This window comes from Talpa occidentalis, unplaced genomic scaffold (genome assembly GCF_014898055.3).
Source record: "Talpa occidentalis isolate TD23 unplaced genomic scaffold, MPIMG_talOcc4v2.1 talOcc4.5, whole genome shotgun sequence".
NCBI classification, from domain to species: Eukaryota; Metazoa; Chordata; class Mammalia; order Eulipotyphla; family Talpidae; genus Talpa; species Talpa occidentalis.
Window position 1 is genome coordinate 39981784 of NW_023604861.1, and position 12731 is coordinate 39994514.

Genomic DNA, 12731 nt, shown 5'->3' on the forward strand with positions numbered 1-12731 from the left:
AGTCTCATGTCCTTTTTCATTCATTTCCCCCTCACCTCTACCCCAGTAACCACTGTGCTGTCTTTGAACTACATAGATTAGTTTGTCTGTTTTTGCGCTTTATAGAATAGATTCACTCCTTATGTTCTCCTTTGTTTCTGAATTACTTATCATTGTTTCTGAGATTCATCTATGTGGAGGCATAGTTGTAAATCATGCATTCCTATTGCCATGTCATATTCCATTGCATGGATACAGTAAAATTTGTTATCCATTCAACTATTGAACAAATGCGGCTATGAACATTCTAATACATGCCTTTTGGTGAATGCACACTTAAATTTCTTTTGGGTATTTATGTAGAAGTTGAACTGTTGGTTCCTATAGTATTATGCATATGTTCAGCTTTAATGGATACACCCCCACTGGTTTTCTAGTGTGGTGGTAGCTGCGTGCTTTCCCAACCCCAGTGTATGGGGGTTCTGTTGCCCCATACCCCTGCCGATACTTTGCATTGTCCAGTTGTTTTTGCTTTCATTTTAGCTATTCTGGCAGCAGTGTGGCATAGCCTTGGCTTTACTTTGCATTTACCTGATAGCTGATGAGGTTGAGTACCTTCTCTTCTGTTCATCAACCATTGGTGTATCTTCCTCTTTAAATTTCTAGTCGTCCCTTTTTTTATTAAGTTGGCTAGTTTCCTTTGTACTAGCTTGTAGGATTTCTTTATATATTCAGCTATTTGAAATTTTTAATATTTTTAAAATGGTTCTTACAGATTTTTCTCTAAGAATATAAACTACAGAATTCCAGAAGCTCTAGGCCTTTTATAAAGAGGAATATTAATCTATTTTTTCTAATGACTCTTTTATATATTTTATTATAACCATTTCCCTGTTTCACGTGTGTCATAAATGGTCCAATTTTTGAAGGCGTAATAAGCTGATTTGTGTAAATGCCAGCAACAATAATACAGCGTAGGTTTTTTTCTTTTTTCAGATGACAATTTATGAAGACTCAGTTGCAGCTCATCTTACCAAAATCCTCAATTCTGATGAACATGCAGTGGTCATATCATCTGCCAAGTGAGTTATGGAATTGAAGTCATAAAACAGTAATATGATGAAAATGCAAAAACAGTCCTATTTATGTCACTTCTTTGTGATTTTTTTTCAAAAACATCTGGGTGACTTACAAAAGTGGTCACTTAATTTGAGTTTGTCTATTAAAAATCAAATAACCATCTTATCTTTAGTGGAGAATGCTAAGAAGTTATATTTTGGGGGCTTAATGTAAAACACTTGTCAAAAAGGTACAATAAGTATTTAGAGTTTAATTTATGTAAGGGCCATTTAAAGAAGTATTTATGATTAATTATAATATGGAAGACACATTTCACTGTATGCCATTTCTATAAAAACTACTATTTAGGAAATATTTACATCAGGAAAAGGAAAATAATAGGATTTTTCAAAATGGCAATTCTCGGCATGTTTAAATTGCATAGTTATATTATAATTCAGAGTTATCAGATTTTAGTTAAGGTGATTTCATAGATAGAACCAAAGTGACTTGATTGTATTATCTCAAATGTTACCTGACTGGAACACAGAATTTAGTTTTTACTGATGTCAGGGGAACTGAAAGCCAACTATAGGAAGTGGTGAAACCAACTGAAATTTTCAAGCAGAAAAATACTTTAGGATTCTAACTTAGCATGGAAATATTACTAGTATGAAGAATGGAGAAAAATAAGGGAAAAGAAGGAATGAAGGCAGGTGGGAAAGTAGTGGAGGAAAAATTATGCCAGCATTAGTGTATGATTAATTTGCAAAGACGTCAAAGACAGACAAGATAAGCATTATAAACAAATTTTATTGTGACAAAAGTGTATGTGTAGTAGTGATTGCTTTGGGTGCCATAAGCCCAGGAATGGGAAATAGGACTGAGTAATAGGGAAAGCGTTAACAGCTAGGGGGAAGAAAAGCCCACTGGTTACCAGACAGAAGTGGCTACAGATTCTTTGTCTGATGGGTGGTGTTGCTGGTGTCTTTTTTTTTTTTTTCATTAATTGTATTGTTTATGAAGAATGTACATTCTCCAGTTACCAAAAAACAACAAACAAAAATTATAAGGATTTGCCTCCTAAATAAATGTGAAGGTTCAGAGAGTGTGGGCATGTTCTATATCTATTAGATGGCTCAGCTTCATAACATTTAAGTATCTAGAAACTTACCTACTATATCACTCACATATCAGAGAAAATTGTGCATATAATGGAAAAAATAACTACTGGTTTCCCTTTCGTCAAACCCATCAATATCAATATAAAAAGACGTATTCTGTTAAAATAGTCTGATTTTGTTTTCAAAATCACTATAAGCTCTTGCTACCAAAAAAACCCCACAAAGTGCTTTATTGGTGGTTGTTTTTAACTCAATACCAGTCCCAAAGACTTGCAAGACAAATTTTGTATTTCTTTTTCTCTTTTGGTCTATTTGCATTGCAGAGAAACCCAATGTAATTAAAAAAAAAGCAAACCATGTATTGCCAACACTTACATGACCTAAACTAAATTAGTCTTGCATGTTATTGCATGGGTTATGTTTTTGATTTTTAAGTTTAGTAGTTGGCTTTACTAATTTTTTTAAAAAACACCTTTAAACTTTAACTCTTTATTGAAAATGTATTTGATTGATTCCCTAGTAACTTACTATAACTGGTATAGTATATCAGTTATCTTAATGAAAAAAATGGGTGGTTTTATTGATAATATAACTCAATTCAAGTAGCAGGTTGTTTTCCAACATAATAGCCTCTTTGCACTTCAAGACAATGTATTGTCAAGATATCCAAGTGATAAATAGTGAAGCCACAATGACAACATAAGTAACAAACTTACCCTTGTTTGTTCAATGCTACAACTTTCTGTTACGAAAATATGTAGGCACAGGAGATAATGCCCTTCTTAAAAAATGGCATCTAAACATTATCTTCTCAAGATATATTTCAAATATTTGGAAAGGATTTTTATAAAACAAAAATTTCTTTAACTTAATTTATGTAGCACAAGGATCATGTATCCATTTATCACAGAATGTCTTGAACTTTCTAGAACGTGTTAGTCAGCAAGTGGAAGTATGGGTTTATACAGAAATTATTCCAGTATTTTGACAGTCTGCCTAATCATGCTTATTCTTTTAAAGATTGTATAAATCAAAACTAATCAATATACTGAGATTACTGAATTTCACAATTTCTTTTCCTCAAAGGATACTATGTGAAACTGTAAAAGACTTCGTTGCCAAAGTAGAGAAGGCACATGAAAAAACATTGGAAAATGCTGTTGTAGCTGATGCTGTGGCCAGTAAAGTAAGAGGGACCTGTTTTGACAATGTTAACACTGAATTATATTTTACATTTAAATTGCTTAAGTGCTTTTCCTAGCTAAAACATTTTAAATAAAGGGAAAATTACTTTTGCATCAGATATGAGGGTTTAAAAACATTTATGATCTATTTTATGATTACCTTTTAATATATAGAAATTTTGCACTGCTGAAGATCATCTGACAAGTCAAATTTTAGAACTCAGCTCCCTTTCCCCACTGACACCTTGGGGGAGAAATGCACAATAGTAGGTGACAGGGAATGATTCAGGGTGCTGGTATCCTAGTGGGGCGAGGATTGGCTTTCCTTCCAGGCAAATTTTGGCAATCAAGACCCTTCTCAGCGCGGTTCCTCAGATTCCCTAATCATCTGGTCATTATGTCCCTGTCAGATTTCTGTCACTTGCATTGCCTTTTCCCTTATACTTTTCCCCCCTTCATGAACTTTCTAAAATAAGAACTATTTACCAAGGCTTAAAAGCTATTGTCTTTGCTATCATGTATTCATGACAGAACTTTCTTATAACAGACTTGGCTGTCCTGGTCTTGCAAAGGAATGATCTCCCCCAGATTCATGCTGTAGATGGTAGTTTGGTTGAGTGAAAAGAACAGAAAATAGAAGTAAATGTGGACATTTTCCCTTTCTAGTATTATTCTACTCTGTGGAGTGCTTCAGAAGATAGAAACCCTCCCTAACCGCACTTTTTTCCTGTTAACTATTTCTGCTGTGACTTTTTCCTAGCATGTCATCAAAGACAAATAAGTAGAGGAGAGAATTGGAAATTGTATGTAGATAAAAGGTGTATTAGATTGTAGCATCAGTAACTTCAATCCTAAATGTTTTGAACCCCAGTAGTTCAAGAAAAACAAAGAAATGAAGGTTGAATTTCCCTTTTTTCAGCATCTCCCTTCTTTTTCTTCTTTATCCTTATGCACTTTCCTTTCTGTCCTTTCTTTGAGCCAGTAATCCCATAGGCACTAGTCACACCCTTGCAAACCAAAACTTTGAAGGCACACTTGCAAAGACAGCCAGACCTGCTATTGACATGCTCAAAATGGTGCCATAGTTGATTTTTTAAGTAGTTTTGTATAACAAAATTCTGTATAGCAAATTCTGCATAATGTATATATTTTTTGCGTAGGTGTCACTTTATAGTAAATTGTTATTTTCATCTAAGGAAAAATAGCTATACACAGTATAGGTTTTTGCCCATGAGATGTAGTCTGAATGGTTCTGGAAGTATAGTTCAGTAAATTCATATAAAATATAATTATAAATTCTTCAGCCCACAAATGTTTAAAGTATAATTTATAAGATTTCCAATTAATAGTGAACATCAAAACAAGCATCTTCCTTTTAAATAAGAAATCATTCACTTGTTTTCCCTTCACCAAGTGGAGATTTGTGACTGAATTTTTGTTTCTTAGTGTTCAGTCCTTAACGAGAAACTGGAACAACTGCTCCAGGCCTTGCACACAGACTTTCAAAAAGCTCCTTCAGATTTCTCTGGGGTCAGCCCTGTCATCGTAGAAGAAGATCCTGTAGAATCTTCGAGTGAAGATTCCTTGTGTGAAAGCAAGGAACAACTTGTGGATGACACGACAAGACCCTCCTCTCAGAAGGCTGTCAAACCAAAGGAAATAATGCTGCGGGCAAACAGTTTAAAGAAAGCTGTGAGGCAAGTCATTGAAGAAGCCGCAAAAGGTACATATTAACAAAATTAGCTCCTGAGGAAGTTAGCAGCATTTCTATTGCAAGAGCAATGGTCTTGTGGGCGGATATTGGTCAGACTGGACACACTCAAGAATTATTTTAAGACAAGATAGAAAGAAAGGACGTCATTAAAGTGAAATTTGTATTCATCCAGCTTATGCTTAGCATATTGACACATAAAATAAACCCCAAAGTACACTGGAAACACTGAACTTAAACTGAAAGTTAGTTTACATAATGTTTTAACTTTTTGAATATTTTTACTTAATTGGAATCTTAAATTTTTAAAGAAATCAAACCTATAAACTACTTGAAAATATTTTCTTAACATATTTTCTTAAATTTTTACTTTGTTCTTGAAGAGGTTATGAAAGTTCTGCATGTATTTTAATTTTTTGTATTAACATAATGTTTATATACTCCTCAGTATTTTAGTAGCTTATTGAAAGTTAATTTTTATATAAATATATTCAAAAGCCACTTTACAGATTGTAACTTGTAATTAGACTTGTAGTTTCTTCTTCTAAATATTCTTAAATAGTTTTTCTTCTGAAAAAATGTAATTTTGACAGTTCTATTTAGTTTTATAATCTCTAGTATTTATAGACATCATCCCCAAGTTCATTCCCAATAAGTATTTATTTGTGAATATGGAATTTCTTTTGGCATCTGTTTCCATTTTCCTTCCTATGTGTACATTAAAATTTTTGAATTTTATTTTTACTTGTCTAAACATATTTATCTTCTACTTAAAGCAATGGATGACCATACAGTTCACCCCTGTGAGCCAGTTAATCAGTCATTTGATTATGATAGTACAGAAACAGATGAATCTAAAGAAGATTCTAAAGATGATGATGCAAAAGAAACATTAGCTGGTAAGATAACTATTATAAAATTGTTTTAGAATTAAATAAAATGTTACTTAACTGTTAGTTTTCAGAAAACTTATTAGTTTGAAGTAAACTATTTGTATTTGTATTTTTAACAAGGCCTTTCAGAAGCTAAAATAATAAAGATAACATTAGACTATTGTTAGATACTCTTATATGCCTCTTTTATTATATAATCTAGAGATTATAGCAATAAACTAGGGGTTAAGAGACTGAGCATGGCTAGATGCCCTTTTCTGAAAAGGAAACACCCACTAAATCAGCCGATTTTATGCTACATTAGCCCACAGATTCCTTTGAGAATTGTATGAAAGCTGCAGACCCCACTTGCATAAAATTTGGCATTTAAATGATTCAGCAGTCCCTCAAGTTCAGCTGATTATCCTAGGCTGTTGCTAATCCTTATGGCTAAAGCTTTAAAATTGTAGGATTACAACCCTCTCTACTAAAATTATTTTTGCTGGAAATTAACAGTACAGTTGCTTGAATAATACTGTTTCTCCACTTTTAAGGTTTGATTAAGAATGAATTTATACTTTTAACATTTCATATTATAAAAGGAAAAAATTAATTTACTAGAAAAAGACAAAGAGAAATTAAGATATTAATAAAGATGAGAAAGATAACATGAATATGAGTTTCATAGTCCTAATAAAATAAATCAACATTATTATATCAGAACTGTTCACAATCATTAAATTTTTGCCCTCTTTCATTTCATATAAAAATGGGCAGATTACTTTTCTAGAATTGATTACCTCTTCTGTAAAATGGGGATGTAATGTACCTACTTCATAATGTGCCTACTTATCATGAAAATTAAATAATAATAATAATAATGTTTCTTAATAGGGTTTGGTACACAGTACTGTATAAGATATTTGCTGTTGTTATTATTATTGCTATTGCTGCTGATGCTGCTAATTACATTAACTTTGAAAGAATATTCCTTGATTGTATTTAAACTCTAAGACACCTTAAATCAAATGTAACAGACTTCATGTGTCTGGCACTTAACCACAACGCTGAGATATTATATGTACCTATTCCAACACACAACTCAATTGCATAACCTTATATCTTTCTAACTTTCTGTGCTCCTGTTGAGCATAATACGGTCTAGTGCAGGCATATTTATATCCCTCTGAATAAATGGCTATTGAGCCTTTGGTCCCCTCACTTTCAATCCATCCCACTCTTATGGTGACTCTAATTGCTAGAAAATTTTTCTTTATTTATTGAACTACATTTTTCTCCCTTAAATTTCTACCTATGGTTACATTACTACTAATAAAGGTTTATGTTATGTTCTTACAACTACTTTCATTTGGGTAATGCATTATGATTCATCTAAAGCAACTTCACATACATACTTCACTATATTGAGGATGACTTTGTCATGTAGCAGCCTTTAAGTGATACTATAAGCAGTTTCCATGATACCACATTCTCTTTCCATACCTTGTGTCTTCTTTTCCAAAATTATCTCTCCTAAATTCCTCTACCAAGTTTTAACTGGATGATTTCAAACTTTGGTTTTTTCTGCTTATACTTGTTTGATAAATATCTTAAAATATGATATCCCCTTTGGAACAAAATCAGCCAGGTTTTTCTGTAATGCAGCAATACATTAATACCTACGCACCACTCATTTTGGACATTTTTGATGTTATAAAGACTACCTAAGATTTCTTCTTTGGCTTGAAGTATTATATATTAATATTATATTAAACCTGACTTCCTCTACTGTTTTTGTGCAAGTGTTTTTTAAACCATATTATAGAGATTATATTTATTGGTGTGCATTTTTATCTTTTCAATTTGGGTTTATCATTTCACCTAGTGAAAATATTTTGAAGCTTGATTCTGTCATCTCAAGTTTACTTCATCTAGAATTTGATAAGCAGGCCTTGTATAATTTCAGCCATTAGAAATGTTAACACAAGCTGGACTGACAGTGGGGTCTTTATAGTATTCTATAATTTCTTCTAAGATAGTGCCTCTTTTATGGAGGATTGCTCTTTCAGTACTTATTACAAATGATTTTCCAACCAGCTATCAATCCACCTTCTTATACTCTCACGAACTGGAAAATTCCATTGTAATCTGCAAAGGAAATTAAAAAATACAGATCTAGTGCTATAGATACTGATATAAAAGTAGACAGATTATACAATACTCTCTCTAATGCTGCAGTATTTGATCCTAATTTTTAGCTAGTAATTCAGCTTAGTGTGGGAATCAGTAATAACAGAAGTGTGTCTATATCAAAAAATCATAATTTTTGAAGCACACTAATTGTATTACACTAAGTTATATAGTAATGTCTGAGATGTGCAAGATACAGAATATTAATATGATCAATGAGATGTTATGTTTAAGAACCATGAAACATTAATTTTGTTACTCCAACAGAACATAAGTCTTAGTCATAAAAAACATCTCTGTTTTTTATCAGATGAATATCAAAAGCTTGTTTTGATTGGAAATTAACCACAGTGCTCCTATCTGTCAAAAAGAAGAAAGACTGTTTTACTTCTTTAGTGCAACTGGTCTGTTTCTGAACAGACAAAAGAGAGCATAAGATTAATATACTTCATTTGTAATCAGTCTTAAGAAGAGGAAAAATAATTAAATTGTAGAGTAATTTTAAACTGAATTTGAGGATTAGTGTTTTTTAAACACCTGCCAATAGCTCCTTAATTAGTTAAAAATATTATTTGCTCTCCATTAAATTGTCCCAGTTTAGGTAGAGTTAATTTTTTTTTTTTTTGTTATTTACTTTGAGAGTAATTTTGTTTTGGAATAATTTTTAAAATGTGTGTGCTTTTCCATGAGTGTGATTGAACTGTTCTGGGCAAATCATTGTTTGGAATGAATAGTTAAAAGTGCAGAAAAAATATATGGGTTTCATTTGAAAAAAATACTATTTTCCTTTCCATTTATAGAAGAAAATAGTAACTCATGTTTTACATATTAGCTCTTGGAATCACGTTAATTGAATTTGATCTCATCATCTATGAAAAAAGGATTGCTGTGGTAGTATGCATTGCAACATATCAATCAAAATTATCAACATTCAAAATTTTTTTATCATAACTATGGGTTGATTACATTCAAATTATGATTATTATTGATCTTTAGTTATGGTAAGCATCTCTTTTTACCCATCTCTATTTGAAATGAATGATCAAGTCAGGAAGCTATGGCAAATTCCTTCCATATACTAAGTCTCAAGAAAAATGAAAACAAAATGGTAAAAAATTTCATGTAATATTCAATGTAATACTTTTACATAAATTCAATGTAATACTTTCAGTTCCATGGATCAATTCAAACATGCATTAAATTATTTTGCCTTAAATTTCTAGGGGCTAGCTTATTTTTATACATTTTTCATTACCTTTTTTTAATTTTGACTCTTTGCCAACAGTTAAAATGGCACCTCGGTCTCCAGATGGTCGGGCAAGCCGTTCCCAAACTGACTCTGCCCCTGGTCCCACTGTGGCAGCTTGTAAAGAAAACCTCCCTGTGCTCAATACCAGAATAATCTGCCCAGGTAGTACAGATTCTGAAAAAAATGGTATATTTTTAAGTTTTTATGTATAAATGTGTAAGTACTCATTTCCATGAACTATAGAAATTTTGATAAATGTTCCTTTAGGAGAATGTTCTTGGTATACTGATCAACCAGAATCCAGATGCTTAGACTTTTGTGTGTATAAGAACTGCCTGGGAAGGAATAAAATACATGTATTTGGGCCCTGCCTGAGAAATGTTGGTTGAGTAGGTCTAGAATAGAGCCCAGGAACCTGCATGTGGTAAGGACCTAAGGTGAATCTTATCCCTATATTCTACCACTTATTTTTAAGTATCTCCACAGTTTTCCTTTCAGTTTTAAGCCACAGGTCTCTCTGTGGTTATTTTTACACTACTAATATTGCTTCACTTTGGAATGTCTGAGCATTCATTCCTGCCATGGTAAGATGAATTTACCAGGTTGGTACTGGTGGAAACCAAAGAACTTGTGCTGCAGGGAGGGAGGGAAATATAGATGTCTCAGTTGTTTGACTTAAGTACCAGTTTTTTGACTCAGTGAAATTTTTTTCCATGCATTCGAGTGTAGATTAGAGCTTAAGTTACACCTTGAAAACCATTTTCTACTACAAGTTCTTTTTAAAGATTTATTACAATTCAAACTTATATTGTACAGTTTAGTATCCATCTTTCAATGTTGGGTAGAGGAAACAGAGATAACAAGGGAATAGAAGTGTTGAAAAAACACTTAAAACAAGTAGCAGAATAGCAGAATACTTAAAATAGCAGAATACACATTCTTTTCAAGTGCTCGTGGAACATTTTCAACCATACATCATATGTTGGGACACATAAGAAGCCTCAATAAATTTAGGAAGAATGAAATTCTATCAGACATCTTTTCAGACCATAATGTTATAAAACTAGAATCAACCAAAAGAAGGAAAGGGAAAATTATAAATTTGTAGAGAATAAACAATGTACAGTGGAAAAACTACTAGATCAATGAGAAACTCAAAGGTGGAAAAAAAAGGTGAAATCAAAAATACCTGGAGATGAGTGAAATGAAGACATGTGATAAAGACCTATGTGATGCATCAGGAACAAAACTAAGAGGGTACTTTATAGCAGTACAGGCCTATCCAGGAAACAAGAAGGACCACAAATAAGAAATCTAAACTCACAGATAATGGAACTAGAAAAAGAAGAAAAACCAAAACCAAAATTCAGTTGATGAAGGAAATAATGTTAGAGTAGAAACTAATAAAATAGAGATGAAAAGAGCAGTTCACAAGATCAACAAACCAAAAGCTAGTTCTTTGAAAAGATTAGCAAACTAGATAAACCTTTAGCTAGACACAAAGAACAAGAAAGAGAAAACACAAATAAAAGAAGAAATACAAGAAAACAAGTTGCAGCAGATACTGCAGAAATACAAGGGATCATAAGGAAGTATTACAAAAAATTATATGGTAACAAATTGTACCAGCTACAGCAAATGACCAGCCCTAAGAATGTTAATGACATTCCAGGACTGAATAAGAAAGAAAGAGCAAATCTGAACAGACCCATTAAAAGTAAGGAAATTGAAACAGGAATCCAAAGCCTCCCCCAAAACAAAAGACAAGGCCCACCCAAACTCTTCTATACAGTTCAAAATGAGAGAAAACTTACAAATATGTTCTATGAAGCCAACATTACCATGATTCTGAAACCAGACAAGGGCTTCACCAAAAAGGAAAACTACAACCCAGTATCTCTCATGAACATAGATGCAAAAATCCTCAGCAAATCTTGGCAAATCAAATACAACATACATTAAGAGTATCATGTGTCATAACCAAGTGGAATTTATTCCTGGGATGCAAGGGATGGTGCAACATATACAAGTTAATAAACCTGATACTCCACATCAACAAAAGAAAAGACAAAAATCATATGATCATCTCATTAAATACAGAAAAAGCTTTTGAGAAGATTCAACTTTTTTTATGATGCTGAATCCTCGACAAAATGGGTATAGAAGGGATATGCCTAAGCATAATAAAGGCCATATTTGATAAACCTACAAATGACATTACACTCAATGGCAAAAACCTGAAAACTTTTCCTGTAAGCTCAAGAACAAGACAAGGATATCTCCACTCTCACCACTACTCTTCAATATAGTATTGGAAGCCCTATTAAGAGCAATTGCACAAGAAAATATATAAAGAGACCTCCTCAGGGGCACAGTGGGTTGAGCACCGTGCTATAAATCTGTCTGCAGCTTTTGCAGTGCGGGTTCAATTCCTGGCCAGCCAGGGAGAAACCCACATGGTGTGCAGACCTCTCCTGCCGCCCGCTGCTCCCCTTAGCAGTGTCTTTGGTCTGTCTGCCTGTTCTGCTCCCCACTCTGTCTCTGGTGAATTCTCTCACCCTCCTGCACCTCTGATCTGTACCCCAGTTCTTATATAAATAAATAAATCTTTTATATATATATATAAAAAGATATTTAAATTGTAAAAGAAGTAAAACTGTCACTATTTGAAGATGACATAATGATATATGTAGAAAATCCCAAAGATGCTAATAAAAAGCTATTAACAATAATAAATATAACAATGATCATGTACAAAATTAGTTAAAAATATGTTGCATTTCTACACATGGATAATCAATTAAGAGAAAGAGAATTCAGGAAAACAATCTCATTTACAACCACATCAAAAATAATTAAATACCTTGGTGCATGTGATGTTACTTCAATAAAAAAAGAAAGAAAATTAATTGGAACAAATTTAAAAACATAGGTATTGATGAAGTGGCATTGGTAAAGATAAGAAATAGAGCAATTGTATTTTTCAGGGAAGAAATGTGGGTTGGGTGGATTATAAAATCATTAACTTTGAATACTGTGGTTAGTGGAAAGATGAAATAAATTTGAAGAGTTGCATAGTGACACGTAAGATAAATACTTCATTTTTACTGTTCAGTGCTATGTTCTTGAACATTTATAAATCCCTGCATTTAATAACTTACCATTTGTTCTTGACACATTCCTGAGTTTTTACTTTAGGATAGCTATTTACACTTTAAAAATTGAATATTATTATTTATGCTTTGAGAGTATGAAAGTGCTAACTCCATGAAATTTTGGGTAATTCGATATTTAATCCAAGATCCTTACAGATTTAATACTTACTTTGCTATAACAAAGGAAGTAACATTCATTTGTTGAAGT

At 32.6% G+C, this 12731-nt stretch overlaps 1 protein-coding gene across 8 annotated transcripts in view; it reads left to right on the forward strand.

Annotated features, from left to right (window-relative positions):
• The window catches only part of DGKH (diacylglycerol kinase eta), a 154169-nt gene that overhangs the window by 97995 nt on the left and 43443 nt on the right, over positions 1–12731 (forward strand). For all 8 annotated transcript variants that reach the window (XR_005128304.2, XR_005128303.2, XM_037526941.1 and 5 more), the window contains 5 exons: positions 976–1061; positions 3249–3348; positions 4793–5069; positions 5834–5956; positions 9405–9530. Coding sequence is in view for 6 of the 8 variants with exons in the window: in XM_037526941.1 (XP_037382838.1) it covers positions 976–1061; positions 3249–3348; positions 4793–5069; positions 5834–5956; positions 9405–9530 (712 nt within the window). In the remaining 2 variants the exon portion in view is untranslated. The remainder of the gene's footprint in view (positions 1–975; positions 1062–3248; positions 3349–4792; positions 5070–5833; positions 5957–9404; positions 9531–12731) is intronic.